The sequence below is a fragment of the Motacilla alba genome, chromosome 9 (genome assembly GCF_015832195.1).
Source record: "Motacilla alba alba isolate MOTALB_02 chromosome 9, Motacilla_alba_V1.0_pri, whole genome shotgun sequence".
Lineage (NCBI taxonomy): Eukaryota > Metazoa > Chordata > Aves > Passeriformes > Motacillidae > Motacilla > Motacilla alba.
The window spans coordinates 25,272,980-25,295,138 of NC_052024.1; the positions used below are offsets into that span (position 1 = coordinate 25,272,980).

The following is a 22,159-nucleotide window of genomic DNA, read 5'->3' on the forward strand; positions in this document are numbered from 1 at the left end:
AGCTTGTGGGATGGGAGGACAGCTGAACCCAGATCACAGGAGGTGAGTCTGCCTTACTGGGCCCTCAAACTAGTTAGGTGCTTCTGGACAGGACCTGAAAACACCTTTGTTCTCCCCTCCTTCCCCCACATCTTCATCATTGGTGTCAGCAGCACCTGCTCCTCTGCTTGGCACTAGACCTGGGTCTAACTAAAACCTTCCTATATATAGTGTTCATATTCTCCCACTGCCAAGTGGCTCTGTGTCTGAACTGGATCTGCCAGGGGCCAAAGTTAGAGCAGACCAACACACCCAGAGCACAGAGCAAATTCCTGTTCAGTAGTAACTGGTACAGAGATGCAAATCTGCTTCCCTCATAAAACACATGTGAAGCTGTGCTCAGTGTCTAAAGACAAAGTTGTACTCACCTTCTGACGGCAGAACCTTGACTCTCCCTAGTTAGGAGGATATTACATTCCCAGAGCAGATTCTATGGTAAGGCCAGAGTGGATGGAATTGACTATAGCAGCACCCCAGAGGCAGAGCAGCTGCTGGCAGCACACACCGGGTACTTGTCATCACATTCCTTAGTGTGACATTGTTCCTTTCTGACCAGCTTCCCTCTCTCGAGGTGTATGTAACCTGTATACTTCTGCTTGGTTAAGAATTAGGTGTTGTTCAAATTACTTTTTCAAATGCATTTGTTGGTGAATTTTCTGAGCATAACTGTCTGCAGCTGATTGCAGGCACTAGAATTATGTCAGAGTGTATTACAAAGTTTAGGTCAGCTTGTGGTTCTGGAACTCTTCAGATTTTGGGGACCGCTCCTGGAATACAATAATGAATAATCATATGCACTCACAGCAACAGCAGGGACCTATTTTAAGAAAAATCTTTCAGTGTAGTAATTACATTTTCAGAAACCATTTTCCCATTTGGACTCACCTAGACATATGCACGCTGAAGGGGAATTTTTGCCTTGTGAAAATATACCACTACACTGACTGTCATTACCCCCGTGGCTGCTGGCAGCAGAGGTTTGGAGATGAATCATCCTTTCATTATTACCCCTCTTGCTGTGCCTCATTGTGCAAAATAAACTTTCCCTGCTCTCAGCCAGGCCCAGAAAACAGATCTGCACTGCAGGGTATGTGGCTGCATGGAGTGTAAGGTCAGAAACCACATCTGGGGACCACCTCACCTGCCACTGCTTGTCCAGGGTTCGGGCACTGGGCTGTGGTTCTGCAGGTGCTGCCAGCCGGGTGGGAATTGTTCAGAGCACCCTGGTCCTCCTTCACACTGCCCCAGGCAAACTACAGACTCTGGCCAGTCCAAACTCCTCCTCAAGCTAGAAGTGAACAAAAGTGAAGGTTTTCTGCGTAACTCAGACCCCTGCATGTAGCACAGGTCAGTGCAACCCCTTGTACTGTGATTCACAGTATGATGCAGGAAACATCTGCTCGGGCTCCCAACAGTTCCACGTTACACATCTTCAAAAGCACTTCACCCTCAGTAATGGAGGGGAGTACTCAAGGTTTCAAGTGATGCAAGTTCAATAAAGTCCTTTTGATATTTAAAGTGGAAAACATGTTTATTAACATTCTTTCAAGCTTTCCTTAGTCAAGGCCATATAAAAAAATCTCCATTTGAGTATATGCATGGTTTTACTTTCTACATAGTTACAGAGGTATTATATAGAATCTACCTTTTTGTGATACACTGGTAAGTACTGAGTTCTGTGAGACTGGTGTAAGCACTCATTTTCAAATCAGGTATTTGAAAAGAACAATTTTTTATATACAGTTTAGCAGACTAATGCAGCATAAAATGCTCTTAGTAAGAGGTATATGAGCCAAGGATCAATATATACTTACCCTAAAATTCTTTTTCTATGTGGAACAAAACCTCTGTCTCGGTTATCTCCCAACTCCCACCTCCTTACTGGAAACCAGACAAGGAAGTAGTAGCAAGGAGGGATAATAATGTGCTTATGGTGGACCTGACCTTGTGAATTGCTCAAAACTAAACATATATTCTAAGTTTCCTCATCCTGGGAATTGCTCAATGGAACTGCTTAAACTCAGCTACCATGGCAAACTCCAAAGGATTATTTGGAATCACTGCGTTGAGATAAAAGTGGAATTTCTTCTGCTTTAACATACCAGCACATAGAATATCGATCTGTTCTACTTCTTCCTTTCAGCAGTGGTGACAATTTTTAGGAAAACGATACAAACATGCAAATACGGTTTTTGTTGGGCCTAAGGGGTAACACATATCTACATATAATAAATATTGCTCTCAGGATGACCCAGTTGTAGCTACAAAATGGAAATGAAAGTACTTCCAGAGAAATCCCATTTCAGCAGGAGACATTTAGAGTCTCTGCAATATTTCAATTGATATAAACTATTAACATTATTCATTAGCATTGTGAAGTCCAGTTTAACTGTTGGTTTTGAGAAGACAGAATGTGTGACTGAATACCTGAATCAAAAATAAATCTACCGGTAATGATTTAACCAGAGTACTACTACATGAACTGCTGCTCCTATCAAAGAAACCAAATGGATTACAGATTAAAAGAGATTCCCTATGCAAAGATTTGTAAATAGCCTTAAGAACCCTTTTGTTCATACACCTATGGGTCATTAGTAGTCTCAGACAGTGTTTGCCACTCTGTACTCCCTGTCCTCACTGGGCTGCAGCTGAACCACTACACTTTCTTCATTCATCCCATTTTCTGCATCACTGCTATCAACATTGTCATTGTCATCCTCCTCATACTCCGAGGACTCGGTCACGTTCTGATGGGAATGGGACTCTGACAGAGCCCCGAAGGACTGTGTGCTGACCGAGGCCAAAGGCCTGAGCAGAGGAGTGTTCTCAGACACTTCATTCTCCTCTTGGCTGCTGTCTGTCTCCGAGTCAGAGTCCCCCTGGGAAGGGACCACTTTCTGCTTACACACAGGACAGGTTTTTTTTGTTTTTGTCAGCCATGGGTCCACACACTTGCAGTGATATGCTGTTAGAAAACAAAATACAAGGACATCATTATAATAGTGAAAAGGACAGGGAAACCTGCTAAACCATTTCTGTTCCGTGACACAGGAGAATTTTAGAACATAACTCACACAGAGAATTTTAGTGCCAAATTTGTTGGCACGTAGCCTGTACAAAACACCTGATGGCTTAGGATCTGAGTCATGTGGATATGCAACGAATACCTGTGTTTTCTACTGAGTGAATGAGAGCAGTAGTACAACAGGCCACAGCTGATGACAAACCTTAAAAATTTTTGAGCAATTCCATCCACTTTGCAGCAGGCGTGCCCATCATCATCATCATCCCCACATCCTCCCATCACCCTCTCCCCTCCACATCAACGTGTATCAAAGCACCTCATTATTACATGACATTACTGCATGATTTTGTGGATCTTAAATTAGGTCTGCAATTGGCACTGCAACTAGACTGGATGTGTTTAAAAAAAAGTATTTGTCTTACTTATGGTATTAAAAATTGAGCTCTTCTTGGTAAGAAAGACTTCTACTTGGCAAAGGGCTTGTATTTACATGGGCCAGCAACGCCGTGCTTAGTACCTGGTCAAGCACACTGGAAATATGTTTGACACACGACTGGTGGTGGGGGTTGGTGGTGTTCAAGTTAAATTACCTCTGCAGTCCCCCACACGGAGAGATGCCATGGACCTGTTCTTTCTCTTGTGAGAAATCCTTGTTTGTCAGCCTAGTTTGAAATTGGTTTTATGACTGAGATTCTAAAAGCTCAGCCTGTCACCTGCTGTGCTGGCTGTGCAGAGAAAGCTGTAACACAGTGGGCTGGACTTGAAAGACTGTCACAGGGAAAATATTTCACTAACTGACTTCCAAGTGCAGTCAGGCAGAGGAGTGCATGGCTGCAGACTCCAGGACAGACTCATCCCTCTAAGTCACCAAGAACTCAATTAAGTTTTGTGGTTTATTTGTCTTGGGGAAAGTGAAGGCCTATTTATTTAAATGTAAAAGTATTACAATAAATATGGGTATTCAGGGACAGCATCAAGACCCCATTTTCCTTCCAAGGAGAATGCAAAGTGGGAATGCTAGCTTTTTAGCTTTTAACATGAGAAAGCAAGCTTTCACTTCTCCCACTTTGTACATTCATTCTTGCATATTAGCAAAATGGGATTTTATAAATCACTTACTAAACACATGTGCTGTAGGTTTTGGACAGTGTTTTGGAAAGCTGTTTTAATTTAAATTCAATCATAAAACAAAGTTGCTTACCATGAGAGCACGGAAGGATCCTGAGCTTGTCTCCATCCTCATATTCATCCAGACAAATGGCACACACATCATATTCATCTCCTACAGCATGTAATTCAGAATTAGTTTGACTTAAAAGGACTTGAAGCAAACCCCCCTGACATGCACATGGGCTTGGGAACTTTCATGCAATTTCTGCACTGATTTTTTTAAAGCAATGTTTTAATGCTCAGCCACAGCCTGCTCTGCTCCCATTAAAGAAGTGTTAGAACTCCTCTATTTCAGTGAGAACAGGGTCAAGCCAAACGTTTTGTATGCTTTCACTCAAAACTCTTCTATCTAATTCAAGTGTACTCAAAATTATCTCTGAAACTTAACACCCCTTTGATTTACAAGGTTTTTGGAGTTAAAAACAGTATGGTCCAGTGAGTTAGACAAAGAATGATCCACTTGCCTTTCTTAAACTTATGTACAGGAAGTTTCTTAAGCTGATCCTTCCTAAGCCGATTCCTTCTTGCTCTGTGTCTGTCCTGAACAAATTTTGTTATCTGGAAACAGACAAGATAACATGCACAGTAAGTTACACCAATAAAAGAACAATAAAAGTTTTGGTTTATGAAGCTTTGCAGTCAGTTGGTTGAAAAGGAACCCCAGCTAACACAGAATAACTTCTTCCCTTGCCTGAAGACAAGGATGAAGCCAAACAAGCCTAAAGGATGTTCTCCATGAACATGGCACTTGGAACTGAGAGTAGACAAGGGTTTTTTTGAGAGGAAAGAGAAACAAAAAGGTATGTATCCTACATAAAATAATGGCCATTGCTGCAATCCTCTACTGAGGCCTGTAAAAAGCAGGAAGCATACTGCAGAGCAAAACACAATTCAGTAAGTTTGAACAGTTTTCCTTATAGATTTAGATTATTACAGCTCTTTTGAGGATTATTCCCACATTCATCAGAACTGTTTCCATATTAGCTAAAAGAGTAGGTTAAGGAGTAAAGGGTTTACTTTGAGTTATTGTTACATGTTATACTATGCCATACTAAGACAACTCAGTAAAAAAACCCAAAAACTAAATAACTAGTAACACAAAGCTCTCCAAATAACTATAATAAATACTGTTTCCATTTTCTTAGTAGTCCCGAATGCTATTTCTGTTCAATTTCCTAAATCTATCACCTGTGATATGACATTTTTTCAAATATGATGACAAGCAAAGAAATGAACAAAGGATATTTGAACCTAAACTGTTCATTCAGGCTCTTTCACCAAAGCTAAACAATAAGCTGTATGCACAAACTGCAGTTTTTCTGCTGTAATCCAGATCCATAGTGACAATCAGAGTCTCATGTAAATCTCCTAGTTAAAAACAAGATTGTCTTAAAGAAGCAGGGGACAGAATCAGAAAAGAATGAGGACCAAATCCAACCTGGAACCTCCCTGGATCAATTTCACCGCACCAATCAATTGTCCAGTGCTCTAGTCCTGTTGAGCCATCTCTGTGAAGACCTCTCTATATGCAAGGGAATCAGTATCTCCTAGTTTAGAATCCTTGGCACATTTACTCAGTGTGTATTCAACTGCTCTGTCTGGGTTGCTGACAGCAACACGGCAGAGAACTGGCCATAAAGCTGAACCCTGATGAGCACCACTGCAGCCCAGCACCAGACAGGTGTCACCCCTTCGCTGCAGCTGCCTCAGCCTGACCCTTCCCACAGCTCACCCCCTGTCCTGTGCACACAACTAGCTCTCACGGGGTGGTTTTGTACAGAAGGACACTGTAAAAGACAGTAGCCAAAAACTTTGCTAAAAAGAAATTCATCTTTAGGTGATCATTCTGCTTTGTTTTCAGAGAGCTGCTGCAATTGCAATTGTGCCCAACATGCCCAGGATTGTCAATGAAATATGTAACATCCAGTGCAAAAAATACTAATGCAGAAAATTATTTTAAGTAAGTGTTCATACAACAGTTGATGCATTACTTGCTTTTTATTAGAAGATAAAATAATAAATTTGGCACAGATTACAAAAAAATGGGATGCTGAGTATCCCGAAATTTGTAGCTATGCTACCTTCCCATTTCAAGGAGAAATGTCCCAGCTGAGAACCCCTACAGGCAATGCATGTGCTGAGATCAGTGCTCTGTGCTGTGAGGCTCTGTGCTCACACACTCATAGCTACACCTAAGTGCAGTACAAAACAGTGAGCCCTGCACCCTGGGACTAATGATTATTAAGTTTGGTAAGGCAGGATATGCTCTCAGTGTACAAGAGCACAAGGACAAGTCACTCTGTATGAGGCCAAAAAACAAGCACCTGTGGAGTTAAGACTGGCAGTGAGGACAATTCCTACAGGCAGTTACACGCTAGGGAGAACATCCAAAAGGCTCCTGATACCCCCTTGACAAAATCCTGCACCCGTCTGTTTTATTGATAAACGAAATTATTACATGTAAGCATGGTACAGAGATGTGCAGTACACACAGCTTCACTCTTCCTTTACTGTATACCTTCTTTTAACTTCAGTGTGTGACAGCTCCCTGATGATTTGAAAGAAAAAAGTATTATTAAAAGAAGAAACTTACCATAAATATGACGATGAGAATAAGACAGATCCCTACTATTATTAGGAAAGGGATTAAGTAGTACTCCAAAGGAAGACTGAACTCTGGGATTAACACAACATGGCCACTGTGGGGAAGAAGAGATAACACCTTCTAAATTAATGAGAACTTAATGAGCAAGTTGAAGAACAAATACAATAAAAAAAAAATAACAGATCGTCACACAAGACACACTACAGGAACCCTACCTGTGCACAACAACATAGAAAATTCAGTTCACACCCACACAATGTAAAGAAGATTAAATAAAAGGATAAAACACTGCTTCTTAGAACATTTTTTGGGTTAAAAATATTTACCGACCCAAATCAAACCTAGAGAAACAGGAAAACCATCTCATAGCTGCTTTGACATCAGAATGAAAAAAATGTAACATGACTATCAAAAGATACAGTGAAATTATTATTTACTAAAGCACTACAGGTTGCTCTCAGCCACAAGACTTCACCTGAAGCCTCTATAACCTCTGTCATCACAGCATCCTACTTTAAAGCCATAAATATTCAAAAGAGACAATGATGTAATGCAAGGAGTAACACAGCTGCATGTGAGTTAACATACCCTTTTTCGTAAGTAAACTCTCTTTAAGAGAATTAGCTGATGTCTCACCAATAAACACAGAAGGAATGTCAATCTTCTTTAAAACCTCAACTGTATAAAAAAAAGTAGGAAAATAAAACTATTATTACGTGGACAATCAATGGGTACTCAGGACACAAGACCTGAACATTATGAGACTATCACAACAGGAAGACATTTTGACACAGTGACATCCAGACCAACGCACAGGCACGTTACAGCTTTACTTCATATAAGTACTAATATTTTTCCTGCACAATTTCTAGGGAATTTATTGCAGGTAGAAAAATTTAAATTCCTAATGGAATAAAAGGAGCCTAAAACCAAAATATGTTGACAAAACAGGATCATAATTTTAACTAGAATACCATTCTTCACTCAGAGATTCAAGCAAGTCACACAGCTCCATTGATTTCCAGAATTTCTGGCAACTTACATGATTTTGTGAACTGGTTCTATAAGTTTTAATTAATCTGCCTTCCCTCCTTTTCACCCCAAACATAAATAAACATACTGGAAACAACTGTGGCTAGATAAGGTCAAAAAGAAGAAAGAAAAAAATTAACAAGTATTTCAGTCTCATGAAACTGGATGAACTGTTGTCTTCTCTGTCTACCAGTGAAGGCAGGATAAATGAAAACTTATCAAAAGATAAATCACATATTCTAGAAAACCTTCTCCTCAGCTTCACATTATATTGATTTTCCCCTTAATACTTCACATTTAAGGCTCAAAGTAACCTGAGTTTAGTCCATCTCAAAGCAGTCAGGTTCCCCAAGGCAAAAGCACATGTGGCTGAACGTCAGCTCACTCTATGAGGTCTGTGTTTCTGTGGACTTGTTCTACATTTTGGTTACTCACTGCAACCTGAAAATAAGATTCACATGGGTTGAGAATTCATTAAACCCACTTTCACATAACTGCCCAGGCTACTCAGCTCCCGTGTAGTTTGTCAAATTTCACTCCTAGTTTACTCAAGGCATTTCCACTGGAAAATAATTTATTTTCCTCTTATTTATTTTGTTCCATATTGAACAGGTTGAAAACTGAACAAAAAAAATAAATGTCACAAAGAAAGCAGTAACAGCACTAGAAACACAATGCACATACCACAGAACAAACCCAGCATTCTGACTAGATTTCAAGATGTTCTAAACACATCCACTTCATGAAGGTTAAAATTGGAACAGCTAACACAAGAAACAAATGGTAAATGGTGCACTGGTCTCTACTCTCTTTCCAACTGAAAATTAGTGCTCGATTTGCTAGAATCCATTTGTCCAGAGAAACAGGAAGATGCACCCAACAGTGCAACAACAAACTGGAATGACTATCACAGATGAACTTCATGATCTAAAGTCCTTTCCAACCTAAATGGTTCTATGATTCTAAATACTAAAATGTCATATTATAAAGTTTAATTTCCTTCCAAATGCACATTTTCTACTTTTCCACTTAACTAACAACACATCAGCTATTTTCCACATAGATAATAATAATCTAGCCCAGAACACTTGAACTAAAATTTGAAGAAAAACCAAAAGAAACCCTCAGAGAGGACACAAGTCAATTTATTTGTTCTTACGTAGAAATCTCTTGTTATTATATCATAAAAGCAGGAGATTTATCTGGGGTTTTTGTTTAGTTTGGTTTTGGTTTTTGTTCATTTGTGGTAGTGGTGGTTTTGTTGTTGATGTTTTTGTGGTGTTTTTGGTGGTGCTGCTGTTTCCAGTGGGTGAAATGATATTCAAACAGGAGAGAAGAAGTGATACCTGTACTTACTGTCGTTGGATCCCATGCTTATGAGGTCATCAGAATCAACATTGTGAACTATAGCTGCCTTGTATCCGGCTCTCTGGGCATTTAAGACCTGTAAGCCACACAAAATGCTTACTGGAAAGACTATTGCTTCCAAATACAGTAGCCTGCCTGTGCTTTCTGAGATAAGGTGCCCTCCCACAAAGTGATTATTTTGGACATAATTTGCACTTATAAACCATCTGTCACCTTTCAAAGCAAAATCATATAATTATTCTTACACTCACGTAAAAATTTTTTCAGAAAGCCATTTTAATATTGTCTGCAGACAGACTATTTACATATATCAAAAATAGAATTAAAAACTTTCTACAAGTAGTTAAAAATATTTGATTGTAATTGAAAATAAAGGCACTAACTCACTTTGGTAATCTAGATATTACCACTTAAGAGTTCATCAAGTCAGATGAGTATCTTTTCTATGCTTTAGAGATGTTGAATATCTCACCTGAAAGCCCAGGTATAAGAAGCTTTCTCATGGAAAAGTGCAAAATTATAACTATAGCTACAAAACTATTAACATTCTGTGTACCAGTTACATTTCTAATACAGACTCACCTTTTCGTCAGTGCAAGGAAAACCCAAGGTCCATGTAAATGGCATTTACTGCAGCAACTATTACCAACATGAACTTAGCTCAGTTACAGCTGTTCATCTTGGATATTGCTCTTACTGCATCCATCACAGTATAACAATCTCTGCACAAGCTGCAAAAAGCTCTTAGAGCACCTTGAGAAACTCTTGGGTTTCATCCCAACAACACCAATTCTCTTCCCATATTGCTAATGACTATTTCCAACAGCAGAACAATGATATTGGAAGATGCAGAATGTAGACACCTTGAGAAATCCCAATATATTAAAAAAAAAAAAAGCAGCAAATCCACTTAGAGATGTTAACATACATGCACATACATGCATGGTTGAGAATTTGGCCAATATTGCATCACCACAGAAAATATCCATAGTGCATGCATAAACAAATCAAGAAATAGCTTATTATGTACCTGCACTTGTAACACTTCATTTTCAACATAAAACAGAAGTAGAGGACTTTTAATTTTTTAAAAAATATGCATTCTGTCAGTCAAGCAGCTGATGGGTAATTTAGGTGGCAGAAACTTTAAGACAAAATGCTGTACTATGCATCCAATCAGAGAATGCAATATTGCAAGGGTATTACCAACATCCTAAAGACGTGGATTTGCTGGGCGCAGGGTAGGCAGATACCTCTGCTCACCTTGGAAATGCTGATCCACTTGCTACTTTGCTCTTTGTCTAACAAGAAATGAGTGGGAACCTCATTTTCTATTAGTATTATATGAAATACAAAACATAACCAAAAATCCTTACAAACAGAGCTAATGAAACATAAACCTTAAAGGCCTGACTATGGAAATCCCTCAAGGGCAATGTAGGAATCTCTCAAATTCCTTTAACCATGTCTCCAGAAGCAATACTATCCCATCAGTGTATGGACAACAATTAGACAGACAAAGTGGACATGAAAATAAAGGCCAGTAGCCATTTGCCCCCTTTCTTTTCCCACTGAGCCATACGCACACATGGAGGCAGGATTCCCAGGACAGACCACGGGCCAGGCCCGAGTCTGATGTGAAGGCAGATTACATGCAGTGAACCTGCCTCTGCAGGTGGAATCTACAGTCTAGGTAGAATTTATATGGTTCAATCTCCTTTTAGTTCACAAAGCTCAACAACAAACTGAAGAGCCCTGTTTTCCGTAAGACATCCTTAGCTGCCTCATTAAATCAGATTAATTCTCATGAAAGCCATTTTCAAACACAAATCATTCTAATTTTGCATTTTTAAAATCACAGAATGTTAAGGGTTGGAAGGGACCTTAAAAATCAAGTGGCCGGAGCATGTCCAGAGAAGGGAATAGAGCTGGGGAAGGGTCTAAAGCACAAGGAGTGGCTGAGGGAGCTTGGGGGCTCAGCCTGGAGAAAAGGAGGTTCACAGGTGACCTTCTCACTCTCTACAACTCCAACAGGAGGGTTCAGCCAGGTGCGGGTAGGGCTCTTGTGCCAGGCAACCATCAGCAAGACAAGGGGACATAGTCTAAAGCTGTGCCAGGGAAGTTCAGGTTGGACATCAGGAAGAATTTCTTCTTCCTGAAGAAAGGGTGATAAAACGTTGCAGATGATAGAGTTTCCATCCCTGAATGTGTTTAACAAAAGACTGAGCATGGCACTCAGTACTCTGGTGTAGTTGACATAATGGTGTTTAGTCACAGGTAAGCCATTGGTTGGACTTGGAGAGCTCTGGTTTATCTGTCTGGAGACAATAAAATTCTCCCCTTCGTATCCATATCTATTCCACTGTTAGCTATAGAAACTTTTCTGAAGCACCAATAAACTCTTTGAAACAGAGGGTGGGGGGGGAATCAAATCTTACCTTGACATCAAAGTTGCATTCAAGCCTTCGGATTAACACAATAAAAGCACCAGAGGAGTTGTCCCTCAGTGGAGGTGGGGCTATAGGCTCACATGCATTCTCTGGTTTGGAATTTATTAGAAATCCCTAGAAAACAGGAGCAGAAAGAGAAGTTTAATTTCTTTTTAACAAAAGGGTCAGTAGTCAAGTATATGGAAAGAAAATGGCACATTTTCACACAATAGCTAAAAAAATTCTTATTATCAGCTCAGTCCTATATCGTAGTAAGATTTCTGCTACGTCCCTGACTACATATTTTGATTCATCAGAATTTTTATGTCTGTAAAGAATTAGAAAGTTCAGAAGAAAATACAGTTTTTCTAATCCCATCATACTCAGACTCCACAGTGTAATTCAAGAAAAAAGAAAACAGCATATACTACATTACTATAGTGTAACTATAGTTCTAGGACATATGGAGACTGATCAGGAAACCACAAATACAGTGGCCTAAGAAACACCAACACAAACTCAGCACTCGCCAATTAACAACAGAACACAAGCAAAGTTCCATCTGTATGACCCCAGCACTGACCTAGCATACACAACAGCTGGTTTGCCATGGTAAGCAAAGATCACTCAATAAGCTACAGCCGAAAGCTTCAAGAAGGAAACTCTGGCAATATCAACTTTGAAGCAATCTTTGAGCTGGTTTTAGGTGGCTGAGATGGTGGCCTTCTGCCAGCAGTCTACAGCCACTTACTACAGATTCTGACAAATAGTTTTTTACAACTTGCATACTGATAAATCTTAATCACAAGTTCTGAAAGAGTATACCATTTTCATCCTATTATAACAAATATCATAGCATTTTAAAAAAGAAATTAAAATCTTAATGCAAAGAGAAAGTTTTAGTATAATACTCAGTCCTAAACTCCATCATTTCCACACAAGTCATGACATCTACCTTAAATAAGACACAGAGCTGTCTAAGAGTTAAAAAGGTCAGAATCAAAGCTCCTTATATCTATTTCTGGTGTATTAAATTGGCTCACTACTTGGGTCACTTAATCACCCTCTGATTCCCAATATAGTCAGTAAACAACTACACCGCTTTAACAAACCTTCTCCCCATGATAACGCTCACTGGGCATGGAAATGAAGCCTGCTTGAGGGAAATTGCAGAGAAATTCCCGAGTTACAGGAATTCTTGCAGTACTTTATTATGCTTTGGGATTAAAAGGGCAACATGGAATTAAAGCGTGATCCACCCTTTCACCTTATTCACCAGGGGTTTTTTTTTGTTTGTTTTTTTTGCTGTTGTTGGTTTTTTTTTCGCACAGGGGTTACTCTCAACACTGCAACATTAACAATGCTGCAGAGCCAGTTTTTGGGGCAATACAGGCTTACAGACAGAAACATGAAAACAACTCCCTGCCCACACGGGCTATTCACGGTCTCCAGGGGGTGTATATGATACTAACTCCCCTTCTCCACAATTTGGAAGGTGGTCTGCCTAAACTTTTTTTAAGAATCCTAAGCTGTAAAAGCATACACATCTCATAAACCCTCATACATTGTTCAGAGGGAACAGCAAGAAAAATCACTGCCACATGACCGATTCCACGCAGCCACTTCCACAGCAAATAAAAGTAAGGAAGCTGGAACTTCCACAAGTCCTGAATTGCCTGGATGGCCAGACACAACCTCCTTTCTCACGGACAAGTGCTTCAATTGCCAGAGTGGAACAGGAAATACATTTTATCCAAAATGAACAAACTTACTGACACTGACTTGTACAAACGTGACTCTAAAGGAAACAAACGGTTCCTGTCACTGCAGAGCACCTCAGGTCAGGCAGCCAGAGAGAGACCCTGCCCCTTGATGCTGAACTCAGCACAGCACACCAAAATGCATTATCTCAGCAACGAGCTACCTCAGAGAATGTGAAGACTAGAACTGAACTGGATATTCATCTGGCTTTCAATACTTTTCTAAGCAACAGGACTATGACACCAGTTCACAGCATTAACATCACCAAAGGAAATTTATTTTTAAATAATTTCGTCTCTACCTCCTCTATCTTCTATTACAGAGATAAAAGTTATGAATAAAAGCCTTCACACCAGGTACTACTGTCACCAACATGTCTGGACAGCTACTACACCTCAGCAGAAGCCAGAAAGAGCAAAATATGCCGCATCATTGCTGTCTAAGGAAGATGCACTTATTTAACCGCTCACAGCTCCTTCCCATTTTACTTTCAACTTCATCTCTCTTCTGGCAATTTCACTCAGTCCACCTATACGTCTTCCTGTGTTCCAAGTGAGTGTACTGACCACACTAAAGACATGAAAAGTAATTATTCTGCTGTAAAAAACATGCTTGCTGCTGCATTTCAGAAGACACCGAGTCTTCAGAATTTCTAATCCAGCACAAAATAATGATAAAGCCTAACCTGTACTCCCATGGTCATATCCATCTTGGACAGTTTTTGCACATTAATCATTTTGCATGAAGTCAATGCAGTTTTTCCCTTTCCAATTCCACTAACATTTGCAAACTTTTACATCTTACTTCTCTCTTCTCTAATACTAGGTGACTTTTACAATTCCATACAGTGTAAAATTTATACGTCTTTCCACGTCAATGAAAATGGTATTAAGAAAATTAAAAAAAAAAAAAAAATTAAAAGCCACCTGCATATTTTCTGCTCATTCGATAGATTAGCACTTCCTAGTGCCTTCTCTTGATATTACTACAACCAGTTTGCAAGTCATGGCCCAGCATCCCTACCCCAACAGGATGCCATTTCAAGAAGTAAGACACTCTAACAGATAAGTAACAAAAATGTATATGTGTATCTGCATTTTCCCCAAATATTGATACAGAGTAAAATAAAAGAGCATGAGTGTAACCCACAGCTTAAGGGGCACTGGGAGAATGGAGGGACCTTCTCACCTGCTACGGGGTGTGGATTACAATTAAAATGAAACCGTGTAAGGAGAGGGCACAAGCTCAATGACAATCTCTGCCCTGGACCCCAGTGCTGGGCACAGCACACCGGCACCTCAGCAGAGCTGCAGCCCCGGAGCTTCTCCCTTCGCTGCTTGAGCAACGCAACAAGAGTAGCAAACAGACAGCTGCTGTAGCTTCCCAAAAACTGAGCTACAGTTGCTCTATACAGCGCAATTAACCTGGGCCGCAGCATCCCTCTTGCTGTGCCACCCCTTCAGTGCGAAGGGGCTTCCCAATGTAGGACTGTAGGGAGACAATGAATCTTCCAAACAGGTTTTTCAAAAAATTGTATCAGCACAAAATTACGTCTGTCTTCTGCTAATCCCAGTGCAAGGTAACTGACATCATGTATCAGTATTGCCATCAAAACACAGAAAACAGTGGTCTAACAAATTTCTTAGATTTCCATTATTTACCCATTTTAATATATTTGACAAAAATTCCAGCAAAATCTCTTGAAGTAGACAAAGATTACCAAAATTCTCTTCTTTGCAAAAGAATCTGCCTTTTCACAGGCAACATCAGATCCTTTGCTTATTTGTTTTGCTTGAGCAGTTATTAATAATTTCTGTCTTTATTTTTCCTTGGCACTACATTCCTTTAATTTTTATCTTTTGTAGCTCACAGAGGAAATGCTCAGCAGATACAGTTCTCTTTAAATATATTCAACATTCAAATTCAATCTAGCACTTCCCAATCAAATCTGCCATTATCTCAAACCCTTTGTGCCTCACACTGAGTGTCAGGGTGTCACCCCACCCAGCCCTCAAGCCCCACGCAGCTGCTCACTCACTCACTCCCCCATCCCCAGCATCAGGGAGGGAACTGGAAGGGCAGAAGCTGAAGAACTCGTGGGTTGAGATACAGACAGGGTATATAAGAAAAGCAAAAGCCACACACACAAATAAAGAATGAATTCACTTCCTCCACAGGCAGGCAGGTGCTGCAGGGCCCCATCACACACAACAGCCACTTGGGAAGACAAACACCCTACTCAAAGGTCCTTTCTCTTCCTTCTCCCCGCTTCATGTTCTGAGCATGATGTCACACGGTCTGGGACACCCCTGAGATCGTTTTGGGCCCTCTGTCCTGGCTGTGTCTTCTCCCAGCCTGCCAGGCACTCCCAGCTTCCTCACCAGCGTGGCAGGAGGTGGAAGCAAAAAGGCCTTGGCTCTGCTGGCACTGCCCAGCAATAACAAAATCACCTCTGTGATAATATAATCAACCCTGTGTGCAGCACAAAGCCAAAGCACAGCTCCACACCAGACACTGGAAGAAAATAAACTCTGGCCCAGCTTAAACCAGCATGATTATATATATATATTTTTTTTTTTTTTTTTTTACCTTCAAGCCTTCTGCTGGCAGTCTGTAGCCAAATCTAGCAGGTAGATCATCAAATGTCTGGGTTCCATTTTCAAGGTTATACTAAGAGAAATAAATTTTTTAAAAAATTAGGTTTGCAACAAGACAAATAGTTAACGAGTATAAACAAAACCAAACATCACAGTGTATTTTTTTAGATTAAAATATTTATCAGACATAGGATATCTTGTGACCATGTCAATGGAATCACAAAACTGCTTATTTCACCTGTCTTCTACTCACATGTTAACTTCTTTTCTTATCCAGCTGTAAAAACGAGGAAGTAAGTAATAGATATTTTGCTGGACTATTTATATGGTAAATCTTTCTTTCTACTGTATAAAATTCAAATACTATCATATGTGCACAACAGAAACTACAAACAAACCAAGCAAGCAAAAATCTGAAGAGCTGGGACACTTAGATGTGGAGTTTTCTTTGGATGGTAGTGGTGGGTCTTTTGCCCTGAATTCATTTGTGTACAGGGAAAGAAAGCTTTTAAGAGTTGCTTTACTGTAGAAAAAGAATAGCCTCCATATGCCATCCCTTCCCAACACCCTACTATACATCCAGATTAGCAGCTGAAAAGTATCTCTACAGTTTTGTTTTATAATAACTATGAGTTTTAACTTTAAGATAGAGGAATACTGTAAAAGACCCTAAATTTGTGCAAGCTTTGTTTCCCCTTTCTTAGTTAATCTCCTCTGGCTGTATAATGTGCCCCACCAACATAGAATTCAAACAGAAAAAAATGCTGTGTACATATGGCACATTTTTTAATTTAAATAAAAGTTTCCTGCAGAAGTTGTGAACTCTACAGTTAACAGACTTGAACATGCACTGGTTGTTTTGTTGAACGGTTTAGTGAGTCAGAAACGTTTGTCTATTCATCATATCATCCAACTGTCACACAGAGCAGCCAAGTAAGGATCGTGTTTGCTTCAGAGGGATGCTTCCTACCAGCCAGGCTTGGACAGGGAGCTCTAACTGCAGTTCAGAGAAAAACACTGCCATGATTTATCTGAAGTCTTCCAAAGGAGCGACGTTTGGAAAGAGCTTTCTTCCCACAGACTTTGAAGGGAAAGAGGTAGGAAAGGAGCCAAACTTCAAGGAAGCTTCTTTATTTTATGTAACCAATGTGCCCCACAAAATCTCTCCTCCTGACCTTCCATCACAGAGAGCACCAGTGCACCACCTTCCACTCACCTTCCTCAAAATGTCCTGAGCTCGGGCTACTGTCAGTTTGCCCTTGAATCACTTGACAAGCCCCAGCTTAAGCCAGGAGTTTGACACAGGCCTATTTCTTTTTACCCCTTTTTAAAAAATAACCAATCCTGTCTCACACACAACAGCACCTTATACAGACATGATCCTTTGAGGCTGCAACTATATGAGAACACAGAAGCATAAGACCACTTCCTAATTTAAAGGGAAAAGAAGAACTTCTTTCCTTGGTAGGAACCCAAAACTTTGGCCAGAGTTTTGCTAACAAATGGGTAACCATTAAAGGGTGAAATCTCTCAAGACTGCAAGTGATCTGTACACCAGCAATTCCATGTGACACAATGCAAACATTCCCTCTTCTGAGCATCTTTTAAGCATTCCACTGGCTCCTTTGGATAGCAGTTTAGTATCTAGTTCATCTGCAACTTACAAATACCCCAGAATAAAAGATGCCTCATTTTTATATGGTATTGTTTTAGAATACTACACACAAAGCTTAAATAGGAAAAAAAACAACTAAATTTCCAAAGTCCCCTATTTTTCTTTTTGAGTTGGAGTGGGTTGTTTGTTTTCTTTTAAGTAACTTTTCTAAGAGAGGAAGAAGCAAGAATGAGTTAGGTTTTTATGAAAAGAGGAAGCTCAGGCTTGGTGACAAAGAAAAGAGGGGAAAGGGAAATTGTGTTTACAGTAAAAAGTTTAAAATTTCACAATAAAATGGCCATGTCCATGCCACAATAAAGCGATTATCTATCTGCATTGTTTCTTTGTATTTTTTCTTCAAGAAGTGTTTATAGAATAGTAACAACCTGAAAATCCAAATACCATACTTTAGTATTCATCAACCCCACTTTACCACAAACTTTAAAGTATTATTTCAAAATTTGTCTCCAAGAGTTTGTCACTCTGTTCTCCAAAACTGATATGACATTAACAACTCTTCTCCATATCACTGACTGGAACAAGCAAGAGGCTACAGTAATTAGGTTTAATTATTTCACTGGCTTACGCTCGATCCTACAAAAACATTTATAATTTCCTCCTTAAATACCACAATATATTAAAGTGGTAATAAACAGCCTTTACCACTGATCTATGTTCATTATACTGTTTATTATTTTCCTTAATGACAGCAGATATTTCCAGCTATTTAGAAATTGTATCTAGGTGTAAGATACCCAAACCTCGTAACTGACGAGGCCTCCAACTCACAAAAATAAATTATACTAGCCATAGAATATTATTTAAATCCAGCAGCCCTACAAAATGGCACCCATCACCAAAATTTAAACTGCTGTCTAAACTAAAGAATGGAATTAACAAGGTTATAACATGCTCCAGGACATCTGGTCAGAGAGGAACTTTGTAAATGACCAAGGGAATTAGGTGCTTTCACTACCATGGTTCCGAGCACCTACCAACTGTAAACTCCTTTGAAAATGTACAGTTTATTGTCTATTGAAGCAAACTGTTAAGGCGGTTCGGTTCCAAGCAATCTGCTATAGCATTTATTGCATTAACTGATTCATTAATAGAATAGTTGAAGAGATTATTCAATTTCATAGATATTTCACCTATGTAGAAAAATATTAGTATACTTACTGCTAAAATATCTGCCTCCACAGGTAAAAGATTCAGGAAGGCAAACAACTGCACAGTCACAATAGTGTAGATCTGAGTGGCAGACAACATCAGCATTCCTATTGATAACAGCATATTTTATTCAATACCTGCAAGGAAAGAAGCAGAGACAAGGCACATAGCAAATACTTTCCTGGGTCATTTTACAGGACTCTTGGTCACTTAAAACTTTTTTGCTAAGGAAGTATGCAAAATGTTATTCAATGTATACCTTTGAGAAACAAGTAATGTCAAAGTTATAGGATTATTTTAGAAGTTATATGTAATTATCTGAACATCTGGATCTCCTCTAACTTCTTTTACTGGAGTAATTAATAAAGTACTTCACAAAAAACTCAATTAGGTCATCCAAAATGTTAGTTGAAACAATTTTTGTCAAAAACCTCCAAACTGTGGCTTCTTATACAAATGGTTTCATGTGAATTTGTTTTCATTTGACTGTAAGTATTTCTTCTGAAAACTGTCTGTTGACTTAACTGAGAAATCACAGCCAACACCACCACTTTCTTTTTCAGAATCACGAAAAACCTAAGAATTCCTGTCCTTCTGACCTATCCTTCATGGGTTTTTCAAGCAAAAAGCATTGTCCCATTATGTGAGGCTCTCAACATTAATTAAAGCAAATAAATACCAGAGAGATGGACTTAATTTAAGCTAATATGAGGATAACTGGAGTTTATTATTAGTATTTGGACAAAACAGCAGATACTGATACTTTCAACTGTGGTATTGAAAGTTTTGTCTCTCTATTCTCCAAAACTGATATGACATTACCAACTCCTAATGCTGTTAATTAACAACATGATTCCAGCTTGGTCGGAATCAGACACAGAATGCTTTGTGGAATTTTCAACTGGCTCACAGAAATGAAGTTACACTCACAGGAAAGAAATAGTAGTGAGTGCCCTAAAAAAGAGGACATCAGTGAAACTGAAGGATAAAAGAACCATTGTTTCAAAAACACAGCCATTTTTACTAGGACAGAAACAACACTACACTTCAACCAACACAGTAAATCCAGCACAGAGAAAAGCACTAAAAGAGCATTCAGCAAGGTTAGAAAACACAAGAATTAAAGTGGTTCTTGCACGCAAAATGCATACACAGTGCACTCTTCCCTGTCAAATTCTTCTGTGCTCAGGATCTGACGCCTCAGATGCAAGCCAAAAAGCCTCACAATTCCTGAAATTCCATGGCTCTTTGGAAAGCATGCCCCTCTCAGCTGAGGGGGGCAGCTCAGAGCACACAGAAATGCAGGTGTGTGGAAAAGGGCTACACTGTAAAACAAACAAAACAAGTTAAACCTGACTCAGCAGTAACCTTCCACACTTCACACCTGATTTACCAGTGTGGATAGACAAAGTTGTCCTTAAATAACTTTTTTTCTTTCCACCCTCCATGCTAGAACACACAAACTGAACTGTACCTGAGGTGCTGCATCCCTCTGCCAGGGGTCTGAAATGAGGAGGGGAAAATGTGGGGTGTGCTGGACCAGCAAAACACCCCGAAGTAAACACACTAAGCACATGTAAGATAAAGGTCACAAAGGCATTACACAACTCGAGACACAGACAGGAACTTTCATAGCTTTTGGCAAATATTCACAGGTCAGGCTTCACAGGCTACACCTAAATATGAAATATGCAGATATTTGTATCTCAATCAACTCAAAATGTGTTTCCGAGCATAATACAACACAAAGCAATTGCATGTTCACGTGGTTATGTTTACATTTAAAGTCTCGCAATAAAACAGCCTTTCCCTCCCACTTCTGAAAAAAAAGTTGTATATTTGTATGAAACAAACTGAAATTCTATTCTTTTAGAGTCAAATGTGATTGTAAATCTAACAGCAATCACAGAAAAACCGTATGAACATACAGAAACTTTGACAAATTCAGAATATTTTAGTAGATTGGGCTGCACCTTCCAAAATTTCATAAGCAGAGGATTAACACAAACTAAACAGCTAGCAAGAATAATTCTCATCCACGTCCTCTAATCTCCCCATATCTGAATTCTAGCATTTTGATGCCATCGTCTCATTACTGACACAAATCTCCATCTCAGACCCACCACAAAACTGGACACTGACGCACGCGAAGTAAGATCACCATCACACCTGTTAAGGCGCAGGAACAACTCCTCTATATTAATTTTAACGTTTTTACTAAGAACTCGGCTTTCATCCAGTCAGCCTCCACGCTGCTCATCATCCCGCAAGCGCGACCAGCGCCTCCAGCCCGCCTCAGGAGCCACACACCCGGCGGAGGGCAAGGCTCTTCCCCCGGGCCAAGCGCGACGCTCGGGGAGCGCTCCGGAGGCCTCCGCTGCGCTTTGCTCATCTCGCTGCCGCGGCTGGCGGCAGTCCCGGGACCGCGGCCGCCGCAGCCGGGCTCAGCCCCGGCCGGGCCCTGGCCGCGCACGGCACCGGGCTCGGCACCGGGCTCGGCCCCGGGCTCGGCCCCGGCCGGGCCTCGGCCGCGCACGGCACCGGGCCCCGCCCCGCCGCTCCAAAGGCGGAGGGGAATAAGCGCTGCGCAATGGAGCGCCAGGCCCGTAAGTGCTCAGCCGCCGCACGGTCGGAGCGCCCCGGGAGGCTCGCGGCCGCGCCCCGATGCTCACCTGCGGCCGGGGGACGCGCCCCGCGCTCACCTGCGGCCCGCGCGGCCCGGGCGGCCTAGGCCGACGCCATGGCGCGCTCCGTGCGATCGGCGCCCGCGCCGGAAGTCCCGCCTGCCGCCGCTCGGCAGCGGGCGGTGGCCCGGGACAGCCCATTGGCCACACGGGCTGTCACTCAGCTACGGCGGGGAGGGCCCGGCCCCGCCGGGGGCGTGGCTACGCAGCGGCTCCAGCCCCGCCGCCAGGGGGCGCGCCGCCTCCAGGGCCAAAGCGGAGCCGCCGGGAGCGCCTCGCACAGCTGGGGCACATCTGGGGCACAGCTGGGGCACGGCTGGGGCACGGGATGGGGCACGGGATGGGGCACGGGATGGGGCACACCTGGGGCACGGGATGGGGCACGGGATGGGGCACGGGATGGGGCACAGCTGGGGCACACCTGGGGCACGGGATGGGGCACGGGATGGGGCACATCTGGGGCACAGGATGGGGCACGGGATGGGGCACGGGATGGGGCACAGCTGGGGCACAGCTGGGGCACAGCTGGGGCACGGGATGGGGCACAGCTGGGGCACACCTGGGGCACGGGATGGGGCACGGGATGGGGCACGGGATGGGGCACAGCTGGGGCACACCTGGGGCA

The 22,159-nt window shown here is 41.3% G+C and overlaps 1 protein-coding gene across 1 annotated transcript; it reads right to left on the minus strand.

Annotated features, from left to right (window-relative positions):
- Positions 1-1,543: 1,543 nt before the first annotated feature.
- RNF13 (ring finger protein 13) lies at positions 1,544-21,668 on the minus strand. The gene is given in 11 exon segments (XM_038145715.1): positions 1,544-3,004; positions 4,266-4,346; positions 4,699-4,792; positions 6,828-6,933; positions 7,428-7,449; positions 7,452-7,517; positions 9,228-9,315; positions 11,678-11,803; positions 16,019-16,099; positions 18,860-18,987; positions 21,553-21,668. Coding segments are annotated over 10 exon segments (1,143 nt in total). The 5' UTR covers positions 18,974-18,987; positions 21,553-21,668; the 3' UTR covers positions 1,544-2,639.
- Positions 21,669-22,159: the final 491 nt, after the last annotated feature.